Source organism: Plecotus auritus (assembly GCF_963455305.1).
Source record: "Plecotus auritus genome assembly, chromosome: 7".
Taxonomy (NCBI): Eukaryota; Metazoa; Chordata; class Mammalia; order Chiroptera; family Vespertilionidae; genus Plecotus; species Plecotus auritus.
The window spans coordinates 8,122,838-8,150,092 of NC_137774.1; the positions used below are offsets into that span (position 1 = coordinate 8,122,838).

General features: G+C 60.2%; 3 protein-coding genes across 5 annotated transcripts; all 3 read left to right on the forward strand.

The window, feature by feature from the left end:
* Positions 1 to 266: 266 nt before the first annotated feature.
* LOC308254287 (keratin, type I cytoskeletal 42) lies at positions 267 to 7,479 on the forward strand (the record flags this gene model as incomplete). Its single annotated transcript, XM_080680246.1, has 8 exons — positions 267 to 731; positions 3,244 to 3,326; positions 3,459 to 3,615; positions 4,646 to 4,807; positions 5,404 to 5,529; positions 5,782 to 6,002; positions 6,995 to 7,044; positions 7,165 to 7,479. 8 exons carry the CDS (start codon positions 267 to 269, stop codon positions 7,260 to 7,262), a joined length of 1,362 nt encoding a protein of 453 aa, XP_080536372.1. The 3' UTR covers positions 7,263 to 7,479.
* Positions 7,480 to 9,486: 2,007 nt separating this feature from the next.
* KRT17 (keratin 17) lies at positions 9,487 to 14,468 on the forward strand. The gene is made up of 8 exons (XM_080680248.1): positions 9,487 to 9,982; positions 10,972 to 11,054; positions 11,421 to 11,577; positions 12,096 to 12,257; positions 12,882 to 13,007; positions 13,099 to 13,319; positions 13,405 to 13,430; positions 14,248 to 14,468. The coding sequence occupies exons 1-8, from the start codon at positions 9,551 to 9,553 to the stop codon at positions 14,340 to 14,342; spliced, it is 1,302 nt and encodes a 433-aa protein (XP_080536374.1). The 5' UTR covers positions 9,487 to 9,550; the 3' UTR covers positions 14,343 to 14,468.
* A 7,387-nt stretch (positions 14,469 to 21,855) lies between these two features.
* KRT16 (keratin 16) lies at positions 21,856 to 24,599 on the forward strand (the record flags this gene model as incomplete). Of its 3 annotated transcripts, none has more annotated exons than XM_080680244.1 (8): positions 21,856 to 22,419; positions 22,874 to 22,956; positions 23,108 to 23,264; positions 23,352 to 23,513; positions 23,606 to 23,731; positions 24,012 to 24,232; positions 24,340 to 24,410; positions 24,508 to 24,599. In XM_080680244.1, 8 exons carry the CDS (start codon positions 21,856 to 21,858, stop codon positions 24,597 to 24,599), a joined length of 1,476 nt encoding a protein of 491 aa, XP_080536370.1. The 3 variants fall into 3 exon arrangements, with proteins under 3 accessions (XP_080536370.1, XP_080536369.1, XP_080536371.1); XM_080680243.1 differs by having other exon boundaries at positions 24,340 to 24,395; positions 24,475 to 24,599; XM_080680245.1 differs by having other exon boundaries at positions 24,340 to 24,395.
* Positions 24,600 to 27,255: the final 2,656 nt, after the last annotated feature.

Here is a 27,255-nt window from a genome sequence, read left to right on the forward strand (position 1 = left end):
TCCAAGGCCACCTTTGTTTGTGAACAATGGGCTCCTACGTGGCCGGGGCCCAGGCCAGGCTCGGGCAGGAGAGCGGCCTGGGGGGTGCACTCAGCATGTCCAGCCTGAGCCCCAGGCCCTGGGCGGCTGATACAGAAGCAAATTACGGGGCCGGGGTTCTGGCTGTGACTTCAAGGACCAGGGGCCCAGCCCCCTACAGCCCGGTTATAAAGGGCTGCTCAGGGTCTCCATCCAGACCAGACACTGCTCCTGGCCCTGCCGACACCATGGCTGCCACCACCACCAGCTTCCGCCAGTTCTCCACCTCCGGCTCAATCAAGGGCCTGGGCATGCCCACCGGGGGTTTCTCTCGGGCGTCCACGGTCCGCGTCGGGGGCGCCTGCCGAGCCCCCAGCCTCCTGGGAGCCGGAGGCTGTGGCAACATGTCGGTCACTTCGTCCCGCTTCATGGCGGGCCTGGGGGGTGGCTACAGCGGGGGCTACTCCTGCAACCTGGGTGGGGGCTACGGCCCCAGCTACAGTGTGTCGGACGCCCTGCTGGGGGGCGGCGAGAAGGAGACCATGCAGAACCTCAACGACCGCCTGGCCTCCTACCTGGAGAAGGTGCGCGCCCTGGAGGAGGCCAACGCCGACCTGGAGGTCAAGATCCGAGACTGGTACAAGAAGCAGGGCCCCGAGCCTGCCCGGGACTACAGCCACTACTTCAAGGCCATCGAGGAGCTGAAGAGCAAGGTGCGTGGACCAGGCGGCTCCCTGCCCTCTGCCCTCTGCCCTCTGCCCTTAGTACCTGCTTCTGGCTCATCCCATCCCCACTGAGTGAACATTCCTACCTTAGGTCTCCATCTTTCATTTACTCCCTGGTCTCAGGCCTGGAGGACACTCCATGCAGGGAGGTTGTTTGGAGTTCTCTCTTTCTGGGGGGGTGGGGAGGGTGTGTGTTGGGGTAGTGATGGAGGAGCAAGCGGGGCGGGGGGTGGCTCAGAACCTCAAAGGCAGCAGACGGTATCCCAGGTATAGAGGATGGCGTAGGCAAAGGCACAGAGGTGGGGGAGAGTTTGGTGTTGGCTGCTGGGGGATGGAACCTGAGCAGGGAAGGAAGGCATCAGAGCCATTCCCCTCTGGCTCTGCCTGCCTCACTTCCTCCAGGCAGTCCTCCTGGATGGATGGCACTTGCCTCTTCCCCCCAGATCTTGGGGTTCCTTCAACACGTTGAGGTTCAGTCGAGGCCCTGCTCATTGTGCGGATTTCACTGAGTTTGGCAGGTACTCATGGCTGCCTTTGTTGTGGGTCCTTCTCACTCCCTTCGTGCGGGTCACTCTGGGGGTTCCTGAGGGCAGAGCCTGCGTCTCTCTTGGAGATTGGGGGGGGCGGGTGGGTCCTGAAGGAAGGAGCTGTGTCTTTCTTCTCAGACTGGAAGCTTCAGGGAAGGGATTTCTCTTAGTCTGATGGATCTCTCTCTCTCTCTCTCTCTCTCTCTCTCTCCCTCTCTCTCTTCCTCTAAGAACATGGCCTTGGCATTCTGTGAACGAGGCACTTGGGTTTTCTGCACGAACCCACCCTTGCAGGGTCCTACAGTGTTGCAACCCCCAGAGGCAGCTGGGAGGTCAGAGAGCCAGAGAGCCAGGCTCGAGGCAGCAGGGGTGGGGCCTGGCTGGAGCCCGGCATTAGGCTTGCCATTTCCTGGTGGAGAACCAGGCGTGGTGCTGCCTTTCGGGGGGCTTTGCGGGTTCCTGCCTGGGACCTGCGCCAGGCGGGGAATTCCTGCAGCTGTTCCCTGGCGGCGGAGCTACTGGGAGAGCCAGATCAGATACTGGGCTTGGTCTGGGCAGCGGGGAGCCCAGGGGAGTCCTGGTGAGTCAGTGTGTTCCCCAATCCATTCGGGGTCTACCAGCTCCTCAATGCCAACCCCAGGGCACCCCGCACCAGGCCTCCACCCCTCTGAGTCACTGTGCCCCTCAGGGGTTTTGGCAATGGCCCCGGCCCCTCGCCAGACCCAATCAGCATCCTGAGCAGGGAGGTGAGTGGGACAGACCCACTGAGGCCTGGGGTGGCTAACAAACTGCCCCCCCCCCCGCCCCCCGCCCCGCCCCGGCTCAGTCTGGAAACCTGGGGCCTGACCCGGGATGAGCCTACGGCCGAAGCTTCCCTCTCTTACACCTTCTACACTCCATCCCTCAGCCTTCCAGAAATCCCAAATTCCACCCTGCTGATCTGCTCCGTCTGGCCCCCTCTCCCCACCAACTCCATGGATCTTGATTGGAGTTTCTCGGGCATTTCTCACAACAACAATGACAGCAGCCGAAACCGGTTTGGCTCAGTGGATAGAGCGTAGGCCTGCGGACTGAAGGGTCCCGGGTTCGATTCCGGTCAAGGGCATGTACCTTGGTTGCGGGCACATCCCCAGTAGGAGGTATGCAGGAGGCAGCTGATTGATGTTTCTCTCTCATCGATGTTTCTAGCTCTCTATCCCTCTCCCTTCCTCTCTGTAAAAAACCAATAAAATATATAAAACAAAACAAAAGAAACCACAATGACAGCAGCAGTAATAATAACGAACCCTCTGCTCTTTCCAGAGTCTTCCCTGTTCTCATTTAAACCTCCTGATGACCCAGTGGGAAAAGAAAACGTTGCCTTAGGTGTGTGGTGGGGCCAGTGGTAACCTCACTAATTAATTAATCACTTAATTAAACGAGTGTTTCCTCGGGGCCAACTCTGGCCCAGGTACCATGCCCAGAGCTGGGGATTCTCAAGGGAAGGAGACAGACATGGCCTTGTCCCCTGAATCTCAGAGTTCACGGGAGGAGCAAATACAAAAAGTCATGGCAAAATCACACTCGGGAGAAGTGCCGTGAAAGAGGGAGGGGCAGGGGGGAGATAGGTCCAGAAGGAGGAACCCCGGTGGGGAACTGAGGGACCCCGGTGAGGGCTTCATGGAGGAGGTGGCAACTGAGTCTAGAGGTGAAGTTCATTGGGAAAGAGAGAGTCAGGTCCTGGTGGCTTGGGCAGTGACCTCATGGTTGTTGAGGGGTATATGTGGGTCCCCTGGCATCATGGTTACCTATGCCAGGGCACAGTGCCCCTACCATTCTGTGCGTCCCCAGCCGGGTCCTCAGAGGAGGAGACCACACCACAGGGACCCTCCTTCACTCGGGCACACTCTCCAAAGAGCTGCGAGAGGGGTGCAGAGTCTTCCCGGGGCCGCTGAGGGTGCTTGCTCACGGAGTCCATCATCGCTCTCCCCCAGATCCTGGCCGCCACCATCGACAATGCCAGCCTGGTGCTGCAGATAGACAACGCCCGCCTGGCAGCCGATGACTTCCGCACCAAGTGAGTCTGGGCCTCCGGGGCAGCTGGCGGTGGGTCCAGCTCTGCACATCACCGGGCCCTCTGTGTGCACGGGGGCTGGGGGGGGGGGGTGGCCTTGTGGTCTTCCATGGCTCATGCCTCCACCCCTCCCAGGTATGAGATGGAGCTGAACCTGCGCATGAGCGTGGAGGGCGACACCAACGGCCTGCGCCGGGTGCTGGACGAGCTGACCCTGGCCAGGGCCGACCTGGAGATGCAGATCGAGAACCTGAAGGAGGAGCTGGCCTACCTGAGGAAGAACCACGAGGAGGTGAGGCCAGCTGGGGGGTGACTGCAGGAGAAACTCGCCTGGACACCAGCAAGGCTGGGGCCTCCCAATCTGCCTGGGCCAGGGCCCTGCTCTGCACCCAGTGCCCATCCAGGGTGGGTGCCTGGCCCTGACCTGGGTGACCCTCGGAGGCCCTGGGAGAGGCCTGGAGGGCCCTCTCCCCACCAAGATACTTTCCATGTCCCTGAAGGCACGGCCCGCTGTGTGGTGGCAGTTAGCGATCTAATGAGATCGCAGTCTAAGAACACGCATGCTGATTACCACAGTTAATTACAGGGGTGATAATAATCTCCCAGCACATTACGGTGATTCACAGCAAAGGTCTCAGCTGACACCAACACCAGCGCTGCGAGAAGGGTGCTCGTTCTCCCCTTCACCAGTGACGAAACGGAGGCTCCGAGAGGTTCAGGGATTTATCCAAGGCTGCACAGGCATCTTCCCTCCAATCTGTCCAACCCATGTCCACATCCAGGTCCAGCTCCACCACTCTGCCACCTCTCCCACCTCCTTTCTCAGAGAACTCTGGATCCCAGGGACCCCAAGACTCAACCCAAAACCCTGCGGGGGGACTAATGAGTGTGTGGGCTCCCTTCTCAGCTGACCTCTGGGCTGCCCTGAGCTAGGGGAGCCCGATCCCCGAGTATCAGAAGCCCAGAAAGTGTCTCCGATTGGCTTTGAGGCTGGTTCTAAGGATTGCATTTCCTAACGAGGTCTGGTCCTTGGGTCTGCTTTCCCCCTGCTGTGCTGCGTGGTCGGCAGTGGGTGACAAGGGTGGTGAGCTTGTCCTGGCTCGTCCCCTCTCATGACAGAGAGTTGGGGATGGACACACAGCACACATTGGGGATGGACCCCGAGTATGTGTTGGGGAAGATGTTTGATAGCCACAGCCCTGCACATTGGAGCCATGACATCTGCCTCCACCTTCAGGGTGAGGAGCTGTTGGCTTCTCTGTGTCTGTGCGTCTGTCATCGATACCTGTCTCCCTGTCTCTCCTGCTCTCCTCTCTGCCCAGGAAATGAACGCCCTGCGAGGCCAGGTGGGTGGGGATGTCAGCGTGGAGATGGACGCCGTCCCCGGCGTGGACCTGAGCCGCATCCTGAACGAGATGCGCGACCAGTACGAGAAGATAGCGGAGAAGAACCGCAAGGACGCCGAGGACTGGTTCTTCACCAAGGTGGGTGGCCTGCGTGAGCAGGTGTGCGCACACCTGTGTGTGCATGTGCTGTGTGCGGAGTGTGGGCTGGAGAACAGGTAGCCGCACAGACTGTGCCATCTGGAAGGACCTTTGGAAACCAGTTGGACCAACCCTCAAGTTTAGATGCTGATCCCGAGGCCCCGAGAGGCCTCAGGCTCACAGCTCACAGCACCCTCCACTGCGGCCTGAGGAACCAGGTCTCCCCGCAGCGAGGGCTTGTCCCGCACAGGCCTTTGTAGGTATGTGTGTGTTTGGATGCATAACTGAGACACACACGGAGAAGTGGCAGTTCCCCTGGACAGTAACAGGCACAGAAAGACAAAACCCCGGCCTGTCTGAGCAATGCTCGCAGCTCAGGGGCCGCAACCCATGCAGATGCCCGCAAAGCAGGGCGAATCCCGCTGGGGGCCCATGTGGGCACCGAGAGGGTCTGTGTGCAGGTGTGTCTGGGGTCCCACAGAGGCCAGCGAGGCGCTGGAGGAGCAAGTCCGGGAGGTCAGGGCTCAGGGGTGGCCCCCATCCCCGGCCCCACCTCCACACGCCTCCTCAAGCCCCCATGGCCCTCCTGCTTCCAGACGGAGGAGCTGAACCGCGAGGTGGCCACCAACACCGAGGCCCTGCAGAGCCACAGGACGGAGATCTCCGAGCTCCGCCGCTCCGTGCAGAACCTGGAGATTGAGCTGCAGTCCCAGCTCAGCATGGTAAATCTTCCGTCCCTCCCCTCCCTGCCTCGTCCCTGTCAGCCCAGGGCTACCCCGGCCGCGTGGACCCCCACTCGGAGAACCAGACTCCCTCACCGTGTCACTTCACGCAGTGACATGGCCCCTCGCTGCCCTAGTTACCACCCCGCCTAGTTACTGGCTGCACCCACAACCCCCCACGGGGGGCTCCTCCTCTGGGTGGGGAAGGGTCCCATCTCGGTCTTATCCACCCACCTGTGCTTTGGCCCACAGAAAGCATCGCTGGAGGGCAGCCTTGCGGAGACAGAGGCGCGCTACGGGGCGCAGCTGGCCCAGCTGCAGGGGCTCATTGGCAGCATCGAGCAGCAGCTCGGCGAGCTCCGCTGTGACTTGGAGCGTCAGAACCACGAGTACCAGGTGCTGCTGGACGTGAAGACGCGGCTGGAGCAGGAGATCGCCACCTACCGTCGCCTGCTGGAGGGCGAGGACGCCCAGTGAGTGGGGGCACCCGGGCCCATGCTTCACCCAGGGAGGGGCGTTTGAGCTTCAGGGGCAGCCCCAGCAAAGGCCAGGAGGCAGTGTGGAGACTCTCAGGGGGCGACACGGAGACCGCTGGCTGGGGTCCGGCTGTGAGGAGCACTGAAGGCCACCTTAAGGCCGGTGACTCGGTGGTGTAGGTATGGGGGCGCCACGGAGGGGCTTTGCACAGGATGGTATGATCAAGAGGTCTCTGAGCATTCACTCTGGCTGCAGACGGACAGCGGCATCGACGAGGCCAGGGGGGTCACGGGGACCTGCCAGGAGGCTGGAGCAGGGCACCTGCTGGGAGGAAGGGGCAGGGGCAGGGGCAGGGGCAGGGAAAGGCCTGGGCGTGGGGGCGAGCGTGGCTCACAGCGGGACTCAGTCAGTGCTGAGTGAGCACGCCAAGGCCTGGGTAACGATGACCCTGGGTCTCTGGTTCCCATGACTTGGGGTTGGTGACGCCATTACCCAGGATGGGATGAGGACCGGGGCGGCCATCTGGTTTGGAGTTGGGAAGGTGGATCGGGGCTCTACTGTAAAGAGGCTGAGACCATCCTGGAGTCTCCAGGCTTAGTCATGAATTCCAGCTTTTTTGTATCCTGAAGATGGTGAAGTCCACCTATAGTCAAACCACAGTCTCTCTTGCTTCAATTGAGTCTACTTGCTGGGCCCTTCTAGATACCGAAAAACGTGCTCAGCTTCTCCCTGTAACTCCCTGGCCAGCTGCAAAGGGTCTCTGGGCCTCTGTTGGGGTGGCCCCTTCCCGTACTCCTGCCCACTGGGCCTGTGCCCTTTGACCCTTGCAGTTGCCATTCTTTTCTGTGCACTCCCAGCTGGGATTCCTCTTTGATTTTCTGGGACCTCTCTCCCCTCACCCTGGGACTCCCCAGCTGTTTCTCCTCCCGGGCGACGGGGCTCCCAGCCAGCACCCTTGGGTTGACAGGTCCCCTCTCCCTCCCTGCAGCCTGGCCAACCAGTACTCCTCGTTCCTGGCCTCACAGCCTACGCGGGAAGGTAAGAGTCTGCCCCATCCTGCGGGGGAGGCGGGAGAGTCGAAGGACCCTTCTGTGTGGGAGACAGAAGGGAGGGGCTCTGGCCTGAGGTTCCCTGCCCCTCCCCCCCTTCCCTCTGCAGCCACGGTGACCAGCCGCCAGGTGCGCACCATCGTGGAGGAAGTCCAGGATGGCAAGGTGGTCACCTCCCGGGAGCAGGTCCACCGCTCTACCCACTGAGCCCTTCCCACTCGCAACAGCCCAGCCTCGAGGGTCCCGGAGCAGCCATTGCCTCTAGCCCCCAGCACGCTACTGCTGAGCCCCACGCGCCCCTCGGGGCCACGGCCCGAGAGCTGTTGCCTCTCTGTACCTGCTTCCCGCAGCCCTCGTGGAGGGGGGGTCCCTCTGAGTTGGCCCCAGTGACCACTATTAAAGCTTGGCCTGAAGTTCAATGCCTCCTGGAGTCCAGTGTGGTCATTGGTGTGGGGCGGTGTGGGCTGAGGGACTGGGGGAGGAGGAGAGTCTGTTAAATTTTGGGGTGGTGGATGCCTGGCTGGCGTGGCTCAGTGGTTGAACATTGACCTGTGAACCAGGAGGTCGTGGTTTGATTCCCGTTCAGGGCACATGCCCAGGTTGTGGGCTCGATCCCCAGTGTGAGGCGTGCAGGAGGCAGCCCATCCGTGATTCTCTCTCATCATTGATGCTTCTGTCGCTCCCTCTCCTATCCTCTCTGAAATCAATAAACATATATTAAAAAAATTTGGGGGGTGGTGCTTGTCACCTGCCAACCAGTTCTACCCACCTCAACCAGGCCTGGGGCTCCTGGGAGGACGAGAGGGAAGGAGGCAGGAGGACCGAGGGCTCAGGGATGGGCCAGCCCCATAAGCTGGGACTGTGTCTAAGCATCAGCCTCTGGGTTGTCACTGCCTGTGCTGGCCCCTGGGAGGGCGCCTAGGTCACCAGGGAGCTGTGCCTATTCTAGAAGCTCCCGCCTTCGCCTCGGTCTGGGGGAGAGAGGCCGGGCAGGGGTGATCCGGAACATGGATGGGTGAGAGGAGGTGGCAGCGGCACAGCCCGGGAAACCAGACCGGCTCTGCCCAGCTCGGGGTGTGTGTGGGGCGGGGTGACCGCTGTGTGAGTGAGCGTGGGGGGCTGTCTTGTTTGCTTTGGTGGCTTGGCAGCTGCCGGGCTATTGGGGAATCTCTGTCGGCTGCTGGCGGGGGCTGTCCGGGCCTGCCTGGGAAGTGGAAGCCATCGGCAGTCTGAGACACGACCACATTCCGCCCAACCTGTCTGCTGGGGCCTGGGACCCAGGCCGGGCCTGGGGTGGTGGGCAGGGCAGGGGAGCGCCGAAGGGCGGCTCAGGGTCCATCCCGAAGGCCATGTCAGGGAAGGCTGTGTGTGCGGGGACTGGCTGGGAGGGTCTCAGGAAGGCCCTCTTCTTGGGCCGTGTTCTTAGACAGGAGCGAAGGTGTATGCCCTCACCTTACCCTGAGGCCCCTTGGGGTGTAGGAGGGTTAGGGAGGTGGAAGGGGGCCTGGCTATCGGTTCTCCTAGTTCCCTTTGACCATGAGGCTCTCCCCACATTGGTCATTTCCCCATCTGGTAGCTAAGCTCCTCTTTGCCCACTCAAGTCCGCCGCCCCCTGTCAGGGAGTCCCGGGGTTGGGTCAGGTCAGAACACTGGCCAGATGGACTTGTAGCCCCTAAGAGCGCTCCCCGGGGGTCAGGGCTGGGCAGAGGGGGGCAGTGTGCCTGGGTCCCTTGGGGAGGGGTCTGGAGCTGTGGGATGAGGGGTGAAACGCTGCCAGCCCAGTTCTGCAGGTGTGGGGGGCAGTGGGACACGATCCCTCTCAAGCCCCCATCTCCTTAGCTATAAAATGGGGCAGTCATCTGAGACCTGACGGCGTGACCGTGTTGTGTGCTGAGCCTGGTGGTTTAGGTCCAGGTGCCAAGGCGGGATGGGGGCTCCATCCTCGCTGCCTCCCCAGCCCACAGCCCTGGGCCGTGTAACGTGGTGTGCATTGAAGGACAGTAACCTCAGGCTGGGGGGAGGTGGGGAGGCTGCTGGGTTCCCCAACCATTTCCTTCAGGTGGGCAGGGCTGTGGTGGCAGCTGCCTGGGAGGGCCTGGGACGGTGATGGTGACGTCCTGCCTCTCCTCTCCTCTTCCCCGTATTAGGTCATGGGAAAGCGTAGCTCGAGGGCCTCCTGAATCACAGGTGACGGGCTTAAGAACAGAGACAGGCGCACGCACATACACACAGACGCCCAGCAGAGGGGTTCGGAGAAATGAAGCAAAGCCCGGTGGTGGGAGGGGAGGGGGCCCACAGGCACCTGGGAGCTGGCCGCCCGCCAGGGGTGATGAAAGCCCAGGGGAATGGAAAGAGCAAGCCTTTTGTCATCGCTCCCCCGCCCACTGCTCGGCCTGTTATAAAGGAGCAGGCGGCCCCAGCCGCCAAGGCACCTCCGGCTTCTCTCCTCTGCAGCCCTCTCGCTCTGCACCTGCCTGCCACCCGCTGCCACCACCATGACCACCACCATTCGCCAGTTCACCTCCTCCAGCTCCATCAAGGGCTCCTCCGGCCTGGGGGGCGGTTCGTCCCGCACCTCCTGCCGGCTCTCTAGCAGCCTGGGTGCCGGCTCCTGCAGGCTGGGGTCCGCCAGTGGCCTGGGCAGTGCCCTGGGCAGCGGCAGCTACTCCAGCTGCTACAGCTTCGGCTCTGGCAGTGGCTATGGCGGCAGCTTTGGGGGTGTCGACGGGCTGCTGGCGGGAGGCGAGAAGGCCACCATGCAGAACCTCAACGACCGCCTGGCCTCCTACCTGGACAAGGTGCGCGCCCTGGAGGAGGCCAACACGGAGCTGGAGGTGAAGATCCGGGACTGGTACCAGAAGCAGGCCCCGGGGCCCGCCCCTGACTACAGCCACTACTACCACACCATCGAGGACCTGAAGAGCAAGGTGGGGCGCTGGGAAGGGGTCTGTGGGGACCATGGCTTCTCCCCCATCTCCTGCCCAACCTGGAATCCAGCCTGGGCGCTGTCACAGGGCCTCAGGGGGCCCAGGACAGCTCGGCTCCAGCGTGGCCTCTGGGAGCCCACCTTGGGGCTGCTCTGTGGTCATGTTATTCGTTTTGGGGTAGCAGCAGGCTGGGCCGGGGCAAGCAGGCCTCAGGGTGCTCCTTTGAGGCTCGTGTCCTCATCGCTGAGCTTCTTGCTGCCTCGTGGGTGATAGGACAAGGCGAATGGACACATCTGGAGGGCTGGGCGGGCTCAGGAGGCTGCGGGGTACGTGAGCACCTCTATCCTCAGAGCCCTAGGGGGTTTGGGGCAATGGTGGGGTCAGGGGTCTGAGTGAGCATCCCAAGGCACCTGCTGGGAGGCGGAGACAGGAGAGAGGGGGCGGGGCCTCAGGAGGCCTCCTGCGAGCCTTATTTGGGGATTTTTCTGGCTTCCCCATCCCTCCTGAGCAAACCGGGGGTAGGGGGAGCTGCCCCTTTTAGCCTCCCTTTTGGGGGAGACTCTCAGGGGCACCATCTCTCCAGCTGTAAAGTGTGAGGGTTGCCCACATCCCCTCTGCTTTCTGGGCTTCTGGGACAGCTTCTGCCGGAAGGCATCCCCTACCCCTACCCCCCTGCCACCCACGTTCTCCGGCTCCCCCACATTCCCAGCCTGAGAGCTCCCGGGGCGGGCAGGCTGCCTGCTCTGGGAGTCTGTGCTGGGGAGGTAGGTCCTGGGGGGACTGCAGGCAAGTTTCAACGCATTAGACTCACGCTGGCCCGAACTTTGTCAACAATCACACACAAGAAAGGAGAGAGGCTGGGCGGGAAGGGAGTCCTTCTGAAGAAGGCGGCCACATCCTGGCCCCCAGGCAGGAAGGCCCATCTCAGAACCCTGGTCAGGGCTGAACCACCCCCACTCGGTGATCCGACTCTTCCCCCACCTCCCCAGATCCTCACGGCCACCGTGGACAACGCCAGCATCCTGCTGCAGATCGACAATGCCCGCCTGGCTGCTGACGACTTCCGTACCAAGTGAGCCTTCACCACTGAGCTGGGGAGGCCCTGGGGCACCCCTCCCCACCCTGGGACCCCTCAGTTGCTTGTGATACCGGCCAAGAGCTGGGGGTGGGGGAGTCTACCTCTTAGTCCAGGATGCAGCAAATTCTGAAGGTCGCAGGGCCGAGGTGATGGACGAGAGCAAGAGGAGGCAGGAGGGAGAAGTAGGAAGCCAGGTGGGGTAAGGCCTTGCCCCAGGGCCCCAGGGCTGGAGTTTGCTTCCACTCCTCGCCATCTTCATTCTTCATAAGCCCGTGGAGCCCTAGTGAAAGCAGGGTGCTGGCCAGGACCTGGACCTGCCAGTCCCAGTGTCCGGATGGAAGTCTCCGGTTCCCTTTGCAGGTTTGAGACCGAGCAGGCCCTGCGGGTGAGCGTGGAGGCCGACATCAATGGCCTGCGCCGGGTGCTGGACGAGCTGACCCTGGCCAGGGCCGACCTGGAGATGCAGATCGAGAACCTGAAGGAGGAGCTGGCCTACCTGAGGAAGAACCACGAGGAGGTGAGGTGGACGGGGTGGCAGGTGCTCCAGGGCTGGCCACCTTACAGGGCTGCCCTGTCTGAGGAGCCCTGATCCTGGGGTCCAGAGCCAGCGTGCAGGTCAGCCTCCATCCTGCTTCCCTGCGTCGGAGCAACCTCCCAGGGGCCCGCAGAGGCCTCTTCTGCCCGCCCCCGCTTTAACCTCCCTCCCAAGGACAGGGTCTAAGTGAAGAGGTCCCCTTGGCCTAGCTCAAACCCTTGAACCTGGGCCCCATGCAGAAGTCTGGAAATTAGAGGGGATATTCTGGGGGCACAGGCCCGAGAATGAGATTTTATCTTTGCGGGGAGACACAGAACCTACCCTCAGGGTGCCCATAGTCTGATGGGGGAGTACAGAGCAGGCGAACAAGTGGTTAGGAGGGTCAGAGGGTAGAGGGCAGGCAGAATGAGGGAGGGGTCTGGAGAGCTTGTGCGGGAAGGGTTGGAGTGAGGGACGGGGACAGGCCTGGATGCCCACACCACAGTCCCCGTCCTCCACAGGAGATGAACTCCCTGCGAGGCCAGGTGGGTGGCGAGATCAACGTGGAGATGGACGCCGCCCCGGGCGTGGACCTGAGCCGCATCTTGTCCGAGATGCGCGACCAGTACGAGAAGATGGCAGAGAAGAACCGCAAGGACGCCGAGGACTGGTTCTTCAGCAAGGTACGGGCTGCTGGGGCCAGAGGCCTCTCCCAGCGATGGGGTGCAAGAACCGAGTCCCCACAGCAAGCCCAGGGCCTGGCATCTTGGGGGCACCCTCTCCTCAGTGAGCCAAGTGCACCCCAGGAGTTCAGGCTCATCAATGGGCTTGGAGCTTGGCTAAAAGTAGTATCTGGGGATGGGGGGGGGGGGGCGGAGCCCCACTCAGGAACACAGCCAGAGGATAAAGGCCCCGGGACCCTCCACCTCTCCTGTAAGAAGTTAGGAACTGGCCTCAGGGGCCTGGCTACTGATCCTTAGCAGGGGAGGGGGAAGGGACCCATTAGGGTTCTCAAGTTCCCTACTCTTGCACCTTCCACCTGTAGGGATTAAAGTTAAAACTCAACATATTCCAGGACTTTGGGGAGTGGGAAGCTGATGAGAGACACATAGTCAGGTTTAGGAGGAGGGCCCAGGGGAGGTCAGCAAGGCGAACAGGGTCAGGGGGGTTATGGGGCGTGGGGGGGTCCCACGTGCCTGTCTGGGCACAGAATGTTCCTGGGCTGAGGATATGCAGGGCGTGGTGGTTGCCTGACTTGGAGAAGGGATCCCAGGCCCACGCGGCACCGTCCTGTGTTCTGTCTGCAGACCGAGGAGCTGAACCGCGAGGTGGCCACCAACACGGAGCTGGTGCAGAGCAGCAAGAGCGAGATCTCCGAGCTCCGGCGCACCGTGCAGGCCCTGGAGATCGAGCTGCAGTCCCAGCTCAGCATGGTAGGGGCGCGGCTAGGCCTGGGGTGGGCCCCGGGCCCCGCAGGGGGCACCGACCACCATCTCTGACCCTGCTCCTCCTGCCTTCCTGCAGAAAGCATCCCTGGAGGGCAGCCTGGCTGAGACGGAGAACCGCTACTGCGTGCAGCTGTCCCAGATCCAGGGGCTGATCGGCAGCGTGGAGGGGCAGCTGGCCCAGCTGCGCTGTGAGATGGAGCAGCAGAGCCAGGACTACAAGATCCTGCTGGACGTGAAGACGCGGCTGGAACAGGAGATCACCACCTACCGCCGCCTGCTGGAGGGAGAGGACGCCCAGTGAGTGGGGGCCTGGGGCCAGGGCTGGGGTGGGGCTGGAGATCTCAGACCCACATCTGATCTCCTCTCTCTGTTTTCTTTGCAGCCTGACTCAGTACAAGCCCAAAGAACGTAAGAATCTTGGATGGTGGTCTCTGCGGGCGGGGCAGCACGGGGCAGGCACCCATCTGCACCTTGCTGGGGGAGGGTCCCCCGGAGCTCCAGGAAATGATGGCTGGTCCTTAGTGAGGGTGGGGGAAGGGACCCATTAGGGTTCAGGTTGATGCTCAGGAGAATCAGACAGGGAGACACTGTCTGGCCCAATGTGGGCAGGGCTGGGAGATGGTCCTTAATCCTGGATTCCTAGTCTGACGGGGGAAACATGGTCCTAGCTCTGGAGACCGCCCTCTGATGGGGAGGCAGGGTCAGGGTCTCATGACCTTTGCCCTGAGACCCTGCAGATGAGCGAAAGCAGTCCTGACTCTGGCTCTAGCCTGGTGGGAGAAAGGGGCTTGGTCCTTGTCCTCCAGATCCCAGTCTGATGGGGAACATAGCATCCTAGCCTGATGGAGGTGTTGGGGACCAGGTGCTGCCCTTGGAGAGCCCAGCCCAGGCTGATGGGGGAGACAGGAGCATAGAGCATGCCCCGGAGACTGCGGAGAAATGGAGTTAGACCCCATGTTGCGGGCACCCCGTCTGCGAGGTGCCGCTCTTGCAGATAGGACACGTGGGTCAAATCACCCCACCCACCTGTGGGGCCGGGGCACCAGCAGCGGGACAAGCTGGAAGGGAGGGAGCAGTGAGGGCAGAGGGACACGTGTGGATGTGATGCCGAGAGCAGCAGAGGCGTGGACACCGTGGCTGTGGGGGAAAGAGCGGCCCCTCTCAGGGTGGGGCTGAGCCAGGCTCTCTGGGCCCCTGCCCGCCTCTGAGTGTCTGTCTCCTGCAGCCGTGACCACCCGCCAGGTGCGCACCATTGTGGAAGAGGTGCAGGACGGCAAGGTCATTTCCTCCCGCGAGCAGATCCACCAGACCACCCGCTGAGGACCCTGCTCCCCTGTCCCCCACCCCAGGGCCCTCATCAGCCCTGCAGCCTCCGCAGCCTGAGGCCCGTGGCTCCCCGTCCCTTTCCCATTCCCCCTGCCTGACCAATAAAGCTTGTTGACTCAGACGTGGAATGCCTCCTGATTGTGGCCACTGAGTGGGCCCCAGTGAGGGATGGGTGAACAGAAGCGGGGGCGGGGGATGGGGCAGGGGAGGAGTCTGCGGACACCCACTGTTGTTGACTTAGCAGGGGTCCTCAAACTTTTTAAACAGGGGGCCAGTTCACTGTCCCTCAGACCGTTGGAGGGCCGGACTATAGTTTAAAAAAAAAAACTATGAACAAATTCCTATGCGCACTGCGGGCCCGGGACGAGTCGGCTGCTAAGCAGGACAGGCAGCGGCACCAGGCAGGCCGGATAAATGTCCTCGGTGGGCCGCATGTGGCCCGCGGGCCGTAGTTTGAGGACGCCTGACTTAGAGTCTCGGACCAGGGTAAGGAGTAGGTCTGGGCAGAGCTTGTGTGCGGTGGTCCCAGGGACGGTGGTGCAGGCCGGGCCAGACCCGGGTGCGGTCAGTGTATGGGGGGTCTTAGGTGGCCTCCTCGTGGCCTCTACGTGGGTGTGTGGCCTCGGGCATTCGCTTCCCCTTGCTGAGCCTCATTCTCTCATCAGTAAATGGGGGAGCAGATTTCAGGTGTGGGAGCCAGAGGCCCACGGGGTGTCGCATCCAGTCAATTGTGCCTCGAGGTCCCTCCTCTGAGAGGGGCAGGGGTGGGCCACGACAGAAGTCTGGGTTCTCTTGGGAGAGGCACCGGCGGGGAGGGGAGATGGTTAGGGCCCCCCCCCCCCCCCCCATTGCCTAAGAGAAAGGTTGAGTCTCTCAGGAATGTTTCCTTAAATGGTCAGCTGCCGCTCGGGATGGGGTGCTGGGGCGTAGGTTGTCCTGGGGAGCAGCACCATCCTCCCTGGCAGCCTGCAGGTGGGGTGGTGGGAAATGCAATCTGGGGAGGGCCCAGGGCAGCCCCGCGCAGCCACGCCCAGGACCCTCTGGGCCCCGCCCCTTTCCCTCCCCGGCAGGTGAGGAGCAGCTGGGGAGGAGCCTGACACCAGGAAGTCTGCCTTTGAGTGAATCCGGAAGCATGGGGTGGGGTGAGCCTGCTTTCCTGGTTTTCTTGGAGAAGTGGGAGTGGGTGGAAGGGATGAATGAGAGGAGGGGTGCCCCCCCCACCCCAATTCACCGACAGGCCTGGGACTGCTGCCACACAATCTGACCTGGGTGTCCCAACACCTGGATCCTGGTGCCTGGAGACAGAGGGTGGGGCTTGGGCGGGGAGGGGGCAGGAGCTGGTGGGGCAGTGGCAGCAGCGCTGTCTAGGAAGTGGGCAGCTGGGGTGGGGCTTTGGGCAGGTCCCAGGCCCACGCTGGACCGCAGAAGCCACAGGAAGCGAGGAGTGAGATGAGCCCCAGCTAACGGCCCTTCTGGCCCTGATACTGGGGAGGGTGAAGACGGCGAGCTCCTCCCCGGACCCCATGCCTGCAGAGGCCCCTGCAGCTCTCCCTGCGGGCCGGGCCTGCCGGTGTTGCTCTGTCAGAGGCTGGCGCCTCTCAGCTGCCTGAGCAGCAGCCAGGACAAGGATGCAGGACGGGCAGGTGGCATCGTATCCCCAGGCCCCGCCGCACATCCGGCCACAACCAGCAGAACCAGCCCTGGGCTGAGGATGGCTCCTCTGGGGGGTGATCTCATTTATTTGAACAACCTTCCTAGGAAGCAGGAAGGCTCTGGGAAGAGGCGCCTCCTTGTGTGAACGGGGACACTGAGGCTCTGAGGAGCAGTGACTCAGCCCTTGCCGGGAGCCCGGCATGTCAGGGATGGAGCAAGGTGCTGCCGGAGACGGAGACGCTGTGCTGGGAAGAGGAACTGGGAGCCCCACCTCCTGCCCAGCCTCAGGCTGGGAGGCAGCAAGAGGTTCTCTCTCCACAGACCGGGGCTCCTACGATGCAGCGGCTGCGGAGGGGTCAGAGTGTGGGGCTGGCCAGGGCTTCTCTTCTTGTTCTTTTATTTTATTTTTATTTTTATTGTTGCCCCTCTGCTGGGGAAGAAGACCCTGCCCACAAAGTGAGGGGATGCGTGGCTCAGGAGGCCATAACAGGGAGCAGCCTGATGTGCTGAGAACTGAGTTAGGAGAGGCAGTGGCTGCCATGCTGGGGTTGGGGTTCGAGGGCCCAGCAAGGGAATGCCCACTCTCTCTGGAAGTGCTCAGCCCAGGCCTGGGCGGGGGGGGGGGGGGGGGCACAGGGCACAGACTAGGTTCAGGGGACTATGGCCTCTTGGGGATGGCATGAGAATCTTTGGTGGCTTTTCCCGGGAACCCCAAGCTGACCCAGTGGCTGGGGACATTGCCTGTGGCTGGACTGAGAGACCCAGTTGTGGGCTCTAGATAGAGTCTCACGGTTCATCCGTACCCACCCACTCACGGCACAAAATGTTTTGCCCGAACAGTTAACCGGTCGGTAACTGCCCTCAGCATGCCTCACCCACTCTCCTAGGATGGACACACACCCACCTGATTCCCAGGCTCAGGCCCCATGGGTAGCCAGCCCCTGAGACTTCCTCCACCACTCCACGCCCCGGGAGGGTGACCACAGGCAGTACACTGCCCCTGGTACTGCCCCGCTCTGTGCCTGGGTCTGCATGGGGCCCGGGGGAAGCAAGAGACACCGGCCCTGGCCTGCGGGGACCCCAAGGGACCCTAGCCTAGGAGGGTGAGCACAGCACAGTGGTGACAATACGCCCTTTGCCCTTATGTGGTGAGGGCCTCCTGTGCCATCCATGCTGTGGGTGTCTGAGGAGAACAGCGGGACCGGAGCCAGGACAGTTCTCCCAGCAGGCACAGGGCTCAGGCTGCAACTGACATTGACCCAGCCATGGGCTTCCCTGAGGTTTGTGTAGACCATTGTGAGGGGCCGTGACAGCCCCTGCCCTCAGAAGGGGGGCATCAAACATGGGGGAGCTTGGTGTTCAGGTTCACCCAGATCCTGGGACCAGTCATGGGGCCAGCGCCTGAGTCAGGGACATTTGTTCACCCCCAGAGAGCCTGCCCCACCCCTTGTAGGCCCCTCACAGCTGAGCACACTGTACTGGGATGGTCTCTGCCCCCAGTCCTTCCAAATGGTATGCCCTCAGCATTTCTCTTCTTGTTTTTTTGTTTGTGTGTTTGTTGTTGTTCATTTGTTTGTTTTTGTTTTTGCATATCAATGCACATAGTAGGTGCTTTATAAATATCTGTGAATAAATGCAATGTGGCCACCAGTCTGTGCTAGGTGCTTTATTTATTTCCCCTCTAACATGCCTGTGAAGTAGTGCTGATCTTCCCATTTCCCAGAGAAGTAAACTGAGGCCCAGAGAGGCACAAAGACTTGTCCACTATCTGGTCCCTGCTTGCCTGACTCCAGACTGCTCTGTCCTGGCTCATCCAGCCTCTTCTCTCTTCATCCTCCCCTGGAGCCCATGGATCTGCCTGCCACCAGGAGCTGAGGGCCCTGCAGCCCCCTCCTCTCTCCCCTCAGTCTCTCTGGGGCCTTCTTCCCCTGCCCTCCTTCCCCCAGGCCTGGCTGGTTACCAGAAAGAAAACAGTCCTAGGACCTGCCTTGTCCTGGTGATGCTGTGCAGTGGGCTGACGCTGATGCAGTGGGCTGATGCTGGTGCAGTGGGCTGATGCTGATGCAGTGGGCTGATGCTGATGCAGTGGACTGATGCTGGTGCGGTGGGCTGATGCTGTGCAGTGGGCTGATGCTGGTGCAGTGGACTGATGTTGATGCAGTGGGCTGATGCTGATGCAGTGGGCTGATGCTGATGCAGTGGGCTGATGCTGTGCAGTGGGCTGATGCTGTGCAGTGTGCTGATGCTGATGCTGATGCAGTGGACTGATGTTGATGCAGTGGGCTGATGCTGTGCAGTGAGCCGGAGCAGGGCCCAGGGATCTGGATAGAATGCTGGTGATCAGTCAGATTTGTGAAATCTGGCAAGTGGAGGCGTGACATTGGCCAATAATATTTCCTGGCCAACTCTGGAATGAGATGACCTCATACCTGAGATGGGACAGCCCCAGGAGAGAGGAATGAGGCGAACCCACGGCCTGGAGGTGCTCTGTGCCCACCTGGCCTGGTGATTCTGGTGCTTGGCAACCTTGGGGCAGGTGTAATGGAGGAAATGCTCCCCACTCCTTCTCTGCCAACTCAGATCGTCTGAGGCCCAGCTGGAGCCACCGCTGGTTCAGCCACCTTCCCAGGAGGGTCTCAAAGGCAGCTCCTCCTTTACCGCTGGGCAGGGAGCTGGTAACACTCACCCAGCTGCATCCCGAGGGCAGAGCATCTCAGGGTTTCCTGCACTCGGTGCTGCATTCCCACCTCAGTGTTCTCCCCAGGTCAAATCATAAGGTTCCAGGTCAGCGACTGTGTCACATCTCCCCCACTCCCTGCGCCCCCAATGCCGGGCGTGTGGTGGGTGCTTGGTCTGTGGTGTTGACTGAGTGGTTCGATGGGTTGATCAGCAACTTTATTCCTGCAGCTTCTCAGCCCAGGCAGCTCCCTGGGCCTGCAGCGCTGGGCCTGCGTGCACCCCTCCCCACACCTGCAGGGATGGGGGAGGGGCAGTGATCCAATCAGAAAGGAGGCGGAGGCTGTGCTGGGGACAGAGAGGGAAAGCTCACAGAGCCTGTGGAGTCCCTGCTCCTCGGCCTCCATGCTGTGCAACCTGGGGAAAGTCTCTCACTCTCTTTGGTGGGAGCTTGGTGGCCTTTGGTGACCTCAAAGGTCATTTCCGGTTCTGAGGGTGATGAGTCTGTAGGCGGCCCTGACCTCCAGGCCCACCCTGACACCTGGGATGGTAGGGTTTTTTTGTCCAAAATTCCAAGGCCCCTTTACCCATTTGCGGAATGTGGGGAGGGAGGGAGCATCTCCCAGGTTTAGTCCTAAAGGCGTGTGCTGGGCACCAGCTCTGCGAATACCACTGGGCCCTGTGCCCACAGCCAAATGACTGACGGGGCGCCACATAGCAGCGGCAAAGCCTGGCTCTGCTGAGGCAGAGAGTTTCAAGGTGGTATCGCCCAGCAGAGCTCAGGTTGAGGCAGGCCCTCCCTGCTCCTCACCTTGACAGAGGCACTTCCGAGCCAGGACAGTGGCCAGCTCTGTGGGTCACCCCTCAGGCCCCCCCGAGGAGGCCTCTGATTTTGGGTCTAGATAGACCCTCCCAATCCTGCCTCCAGCCCTTGGGCCACGGTCATGCCCACTGTGGGCAGAGCTCCTTCCAGGGCGGTAGAGGAGCATAGACACACCTTGGTCCCTGCCTCTAAGACACTGTGGGAGAGTGGGGCTGTTAGGGGCAGAAACGGAACAGTGGGTCCTCGCTATAGCTGTAAGACACATTCATCATGCTCTGTTATTCGTGATTGTTCTGCTCTGATAAGAGAAAGCACATTCTGACCTGGCTGAGAGTTGTACGCCCCGGGACATGGGAGTCGACCTCGGAATGCATCCATTCTCCTTTTCCAGAACTGCCTATCATCACGGAAACTTTAACAAGCTTGTTGCCAAAACAATCTGGTCCCGGAGGTGCCCTCCCTTTGCGACCACCGGCCTGCCTTGCCTGTAACCTGTAACCGTTATCCCTTGCCCGCTTCCCCATGCCTCTCATTCCTACTTTCCCAGGTAATCTCTAGCCTTCTTCCCAATGTAAGCATGTGGAGGGGTGCAGAGCAGATTGTCGCGGATGGCCTGCTGCTCTCCCGTGCTGCCGGCAGTATTGGAATAAACACTCACACATGATTCAACCCTGTGCCTGCTCAATTGCCTCAAGTAGTGACAGGCAGCCCGGACCCGTGCCTTGTTCGGTTTCAGAGATGGCCCGAGCTCGGTTCTAGTCCCAGACTAGTGGCTTTAGGGGAATCGGCCCCTCTCTGGGTTTCCCTCTACTTCACGGGACGAGTTCAAGACAAAGATGTATGTTGGGGATGCACAGAGAGAGTGGCTCAGGGTGGTGGAAAGGGCTCACGCTGGACCAACAGACAGACTGGGGTTCCAACCTCAGCTCCCCATTGACTGGGTCTTGGGAAGCCCACTTATCCTTCCAGTTCCCTGTCTGTGAACCAGTGGCAGGGACAGGCTCTCAGGGAACCGTGTGGCACATGTAGGACACCCTATACAACTCCTGAGTGTGGCAGGTGACCAGAGAGCCACCTTCCCACCTCTCTCAACTGAATGGGAGGGCCCAGCCAGGAATCTGTAGACACTTGAGAGAAAACTGCTGGGAACTGAGCCCTGGACACAGTGTGGGGACTCAAAGCCCATGGTGTGGTCAGGGGTCACTCACAGCACTAGCAGCAGGACAGGGACCCCCGCCCATCACAGTGTATCAGTGGGTGCCAGTGATTAGGTGGAGCAATGTATTCGAGGTGGGCTGCTCAGGAGTACAGAGAGGAGGGCAGGGGTGTGGGAGAGAGGTGCCAGGAAGAGGTGGGCTTGAGGAGGTAGCTGAGGGGCATCTGTGCTGGGAAAAGAAGGGTGGGGGGCTGAAGGAGCTGGTGAGGGTCAGAGCTGGCCATCGGGGAGCGGCCAGAGGGGTCCTTCATGCACGTTCCTCTGTGGCTGGTGGTGTGTCCTCCCCTTTTACAGACAGAAACCCCTGAGGCTCAGAGGGGGTTAGGACTGCCGATGCCATGCAGCTTGTAAGGGGCAGAGCTGGGGTTGAAGCTGCCACCTGGCCAGCTCCATGGGGCGGGCTGGTTCCATGGTGCACACCACTTCTGGGGGTCCCAGGGGCTCAAAGGCAGCCTCCAGGAGAGAGAGTGATCGAATCTGTAGAACTGGAAGGGACTCCAAGACCACCCGGTCCAGCCTGGTCCCTTTGCCGAGGGGAAACAGGCCCAGAGACAGCAGGTGAGGGGTCTCAGGTCACACAGTGAGCGAGGCAGAGCCAGGCCAGGAGCCAGCTCTCCTGCCAAGAGCCAGGCGTGTAGAATCCCCACGGCTGCATCCCAAGAGGGCCCTGGGACCGCACGGCTGAGGCTGTCACCGTGGGGCAGGGAGTCTTCAACGGGCTGACTCACTGCCCGGGGACGCAGCCGACACAAAGCCGCCTGGGCCAAGGCCCTGCTGTCCCCTCGGGCTCCGGGAACAGGAGCCGATTCCTGCCGCCCTGCCTGAGTCACCACCCACTGGCTTTTGTGTGTGTTTTCTCTCGGCCCCACACCCCCAAAGCTGGGTGGGAACTCGGAGCAGCACAGCGAAGTGAGTCGACCCCGGGCTGAGTAATCCAGAGTGGGGTGTTGGACGGGATCTGGAGTGATGAAATCTGGAGGGGAACCCGGAGTCAGCAGTTGGGAGGGCCCCGCCTTCCCAGGGACATATAAAGGTGCCGGGGCACCCGGAGCCCAGCATCCTCCCCGCCTTCCTGAGCACCTCTCTCTTCTCTGCCGACTCACTCGCTCACTCACTCACTCACCTCCCTCCTCGGCACCATGACCACCTGCAGCCGCCAGTTCTCCTCCTCCAGCTCCATGAAGGGCTCCTGTGGCCTTGGCGGTGGCTCCAGCCGCATGTCCTCCGTCCTGGCTGGAGGGTCCTGCCGGGCCCCCAGCACCTTCGGGGGCATGTCCTCCTCCCGCTTCTCCTCCGGGGGAGCCTGCGGGCTGGGAGGCGGCTATGGCGGTGGCTTCAGCAGCAGCAGCAGCTTTGGTGGAGGCCTGGGTAGTGGCTTCGGAGGAGGATATGGTGGTGGCTTCGGTGGTGGCCTTGGTGGTGGCCTTGGTGGTGGCTTCGGTGGTGGCTATGGTGGCATGGGTGGTGCTGGCTTCGGTGCTAGCTTTGGGGGTGCTGATGGCGGCCTCCTCTCTGGCAATGAGAAGGTGACCATGCAGAACCTCAATGACCGCCTGGCCTCCTACCTGGACAAGGTGCGCGCCCTGGAGGAGGCCAACACCGACCTGGAGGTCAAGATCCGAGACTGGTACCAGAGGCAGAGGCCCAGTGAGGTCAAGGACTACAGCCACTACTTCAAGACCATCGAGGACCTCAGGAACAAGGTGGGTGGGCCAGGTGGGTGGAGCATTGAGAGAGGTCATGGCTGCAGTGGCCCTTAGAAAACCACTTGCTAGCATCTCCATTTTACAAACAGGGAGACGGAGGCTGGCCTGGGGGCAGTGGCCAAGGGCCACTCAGAGAATTGGTGGCCGGGGGTCCTTTTTCTGCATCGAGGTGTCTGAGCTGGGCCTGGGACCCCGACTCTCTTATTTCTCTGCATGTGCAGCTTCTCTTAGACTCGGGCCCAGGATGGGGTGGTGGGAGAGGTGGGTGCATCCCCTACACATCCTGAGCTGGGTGGGAAGGCACCCCAGGCTGGCTGGAGAAGCATAGAGCCTGACCTGCCAGCCAGGAACCCCCAAATGTGAGGAGACTTCATTCTCCCCTCTGTGTTCTTCGCCCCCGAGCAGCGGGATCGTGGTTAACGCTGCCTCCTGCCCTTTGCCCCCTCTGCAGATCATTACAGCCACCATTGAGAATGCTCAGCCCATTCTGCAGATTGACAATGCCAGGCTGGCAGCTGACGACTTCAGGACCAAGTGAGACTCCTGGTGGCTGGGCTGAGGGCTGAGGGCCGAGAGCAGAGGGCAGGGGGCGAGCAGTGGGGCTGTCTGTCCAGGGGCGGGCAGCAGGGCTTGAGCCTCAGAGGCCTCATGGATGCAACCTGATGCCCTGACCTCTGTCCACCAGGTATGAGCATGAGCTGGCCCTGCGCCAGAGCGTGGAGGCCGACATCAACGGCCTGCGCCGGGTGCTGGACGAGCTGACCCTGGCCAGGGCCGACCTGGAGATGCAGATCGAGAGCCTGAAGGAGGAGCTGGCCTACCTGAGGAAGAACCACGAGGAGGTGAGGTGGCTGCTGGCATTGTTGGTGGGAGGCTGGGTCAGCGGGGTATAGATGCTGAGCTGACTCCCTCTCGCCATCCCTTCCTAGGAGATGCTTGCCCTGCGGGGTCAGACTGGTGGGGATGTCAACGTGGAGATGGATGCTGCCCCTGGTGTGGACCTGAGCCGCATCCTGAATGAGATGCGAGACCAGTACGAGCAGATGGCAGAGAAGAACCGCCGAGACGCCGAGGCCTGGTTCCTGAGCAAGGTGGGGCTGGGCCCTCAGGCCTCCCGCAGGACTTCCCAGCCAGGGGGGCCGCTGGAGTGCCTCACACCTTCTGCTCTTTTTTCCCATCTCAGACCGATGAGCTGAACAGAGAAGTGGCCTCCAACAGCGAGCTGGTGCAGAGTAACCGCAGCGAGGTGACCGAACTCCGGAGGATGCTCCAGGGCCTGGAGATTGAACTGCAGTCCCAGCTCAGCATGGTATGAAAACCCGGGCCCTCAACCCCCAAGTCACCAGTAATGGACACCAACCCCTCAACACTGCCACAATAGTCCCACCTCTCTTTCCCCAAGAGTGGGGCTGAAGGGATCCTTGTACCCACTATATAGATGGAGCCATGAAGGCCCAGAATGGTGGAATAACTTTTCTCCATGTTGTCTGACCCACCTGTAGCCCATGCACCTCCCAGAAAACATGCCCAGAGACCTGTTGGGACAGCAGTGACCACCTCCAATGACTCTCTCTTTCTCTCACAAACAGAAAGCATCCCTGGAGGGCAGCCTGGAGGAGACCAAAGGTCGCTACTGCATGCAGCTGTCCCAGATCCAGGAGATGATCGGCAGCGTGGAGGGGCAGCTGGCCCAGCTACGCTGTGAGATGGAGCAGCAGAGCCAGGAGTACCAGATCCTGCTGGACGTGAAGACACGGCTGGAGCAGGAGATCGCCACCTACCGCCGCCTGCTGGAGGGAGAGGATGCCCAGTGAGTGCCTGCCCCTGCACCCCGTCCCCCAAGTCCTACTCCATAGACCCTTCAGCCCCCCTGCTGCTCCCAGCACCTCTAACTGCTCTGTCTTTTCTCCCCCACAGTCTCTCCTCCTCTCAGCACACGTCATCATCCGGCCAATCCTATTCTTCCCGAGATGGTAAGACTCCTGAGTGTCCCGGGTACTCTAGAGCCTCCCCCTCCCCCCTTCCCCTGTATGGGGCCAGCTGAGCTCCCAGAGTCCTTCTCATCTCATCTCTTCTCTCCCACAGCCATGTCCTCCTCCTCCGGCCGCCAGACTCGACCCCTCCTCAAGGAGCAGGGCTCCTCAAGCTTCAGCCAGGGCCAGAGCTCCAAGCACTGAGCTGCCTCTCCCAGAACTTCCTGCCCACCCGCCGGCCTCACCTCCAGAAGGCCTGGGTCAGGCCCCTGTTCTCCCAGCGCAAGTCCCAGCTGTCTCCCCTTCCTCTCCGCTGGTGATGGGCAAATAAAGCTGACTTTCTGGTTGATGCAAACATGTGTGGTCTCTGTTCTTGAACTGATGAGAAGGGAGTTGAAGGTGACGCCCAGAAACCTTCTGGGACCTCAGTCTGAGGGATACGAGAAAGAGCGAAGCTCGGAGGAGTTTGCAGGGTCTTCCCGGAAGACCTCCATGCCATGGTGGGAATGGGAGGTGAGCTACAGGGTGGGAAGGAGCTCCCACATGCCAACAGACATCATGGGAGGCATCTTACAGAGGTTCTTCCCTTAGACCTCCTAGCAACTCTGTGACCTGGGTGTGGTCACAGACACAACCCTGGGATTCAGAGAGGTTAAGTCACTTGCATGAAGTCACGCTGATAGAAAGTGACGTGATTGAGGTTCCCAGCCAGGTCTGTCTGGCTGCAATGTCCATGCCATGACAGTTTTACCAAGACCTTTGAGGAATTCAAACACAATATAGAACATTACGAAATAGGCTATGAAGGTAACAGGATGGCCCCAGGGAAGATGACCCCACAGATCACCATCACCCCGGCTTCTCAGGGCCCATCTGAGCGTGCCTTTCTTCTATGCCACCCTGTCACGTTCGGTATTTTAACCCACACACTCAACGCTTGAGCTCTTAGCTTGATCCCTTGTCTCCTCACCTTTGCACACAATGATTTTTCTGTTGGACAGTGGAAGGGTGAAACTGCCTTGGGGATAGTGCCCGTGGTTAGAGCCTTTCTTCTCCCCACCTGCTCCTCCTCCTCACACCCCCCCCCCCTCAACTCCTTCCTTTCCCCCATTCCCCTCAGCCTGTAAATTTTGTGCTGATGAGCTCCCTGGGAAATACCTCTTCTTCATTCCCCAAACCACTGCCCCATTCAGACCTGCCTCCTCTCTCTCTTGAACTGGCCACAGCCTACTCACCAGGGCCCCTTGCTATCCATCTCTCCCACCCCCATTTCTGCCCAGTGACCTTCTAACAAGAATGTGGTCAAGATGAAGAACAAGGATGTGATCAGGACTCCTCTGCTTAACCACTCATGATGTTCCTTTTCCCCTCAGATGCTTGGCCCTTCCTTCTCTACCGGCTTTGCTTCCACTCCGCCCTTCCCTGCCCTGTACCTGTGAGTCAACCATACCTAACTAATTGCATTGTCCCACGCCTCTCACTTGCTGTGGATGCCTTCCATATTTTAAAAATTTTGATAAAAACAAATCAAAGTTATGTGTGCATAACATAATAAAACCTTTATGAAAAAGAACCATTCCCCCCAAAGAAAAGGAAAAGAAAAAGAGCCATCCCAGTTTGTGTCACATACCTCCATTCCCACCTCCCACTTTCTTAGCTGTTACTTTTGGCATTTGCCTCCTTATTTTATTTTATTATGATTATTTTTTAATCCTCACTCGAGGACATGCTTAGAGAGAAGAAGGGGTGGGTGGGGAGAGAGAGAGAGAGAGAGAGAGAGAGAGAGAGAGAGAGAGAGAGAAAGAGAGAGAGAGAGAAACATCAATTGGTTGCCTTCCATAAATGCCCAACCAGGAATCAAACCCACAACCCAGGTATGTGCCCTGACTGAGAATCGAACCGGCAATCTTTAGGTGCACAGGATGATGCTCAACCCTCCTTATTTTTAGACAACAGGCTTATATTACCATTTCTTGATTTTTTTTTTAAGTTTTAGTATTTAATGCTTAACTTCCTGCTATGAAGGATGGGGACTTACTAAGTTCTCTTATACAGCATTGCCCCATCCCACTTCTTCCTCACTTTCCTTTTTTTCCCCTATCTTCTCAATATATTCATATTTTCATTAGATAAATGTTTAATATTTACATTATTATGACTATTTAAATACTAGTCACAGTCAAATCATATTTTATACTATATTAAATTTCCTTGGAATAAATATCTCTTCTTCAATTTGTTTAGGTTTTCTATGTACCTATCACTATCTTATTCTCTCATTCACTGTTGGAAGTATAAATCTCCTCCTCATATGTTGAACACTGCCTATTCCATCAATTTCATCTTTTCAAAGATGACCCTCCTGGAGCCCTCTGTCCCCCTGCTTCGGTCTGTCTGTTTTCTCTCTAGGCCTGCTGTCACCCTGGAATCTCTCTTCCCTGTCATCTGGGGGTCTCTTCTTACTGTGTTGCTGAAAGGGCGGGGAGAGACCAACTCCATGTTCCTTTTGTTCCATGTCTTCCACCTCGTGGAGTCAGGTTCCTGCCCTAGAACCTCTCCAAGAGCCCAACCCACACTTTTGAATTAGCCAATAGAAATGCAAGAGGAAAGTAAGCCGCGCCCTGCCCCCATGTGCAACCTGACCCCGACCAATCAGCGGAGGCCACACTACCTCACCCCTCCTACCTCTCCCAGGCCCCCTATAAATCAGCGCGTTTGGGGCCTGGGGCTGTCTCTCTGCCTCCTGCTGCTGCGTCGGCGAGTGTGGTGGACGGGGAGCTCGAGCTAGCTCGAATAAAGGCTCCTTGCTTTTGCATTGGACTCGGCTCCCTGGTGGTCTTTGGGGATCACGAAATCTGGG

Coding starts and splice junctions, on each gene's coding strand:
- KRT17 (XM_080680248.1), top strand. CDS start 9,551: ATGACCACCACCATTCGCCAGTTCACCTCCTCCAGCTCCATCAAGGGC. Junction 11,055..11,420: donor GCTGACGACTTCCGTACCAA/GTGAGCCTTCAC, acceptor TTCCCTTTGCAG/GTTTGAGACCGAGCAGGCCC. Junction 12,258..12,881: donor AGGACTGGTTCTTCAGCAAG/GTACGGGCTGCT, acceptor TTCTGTCTGCAG/ACCGAGGAGCTGAACCGCGA.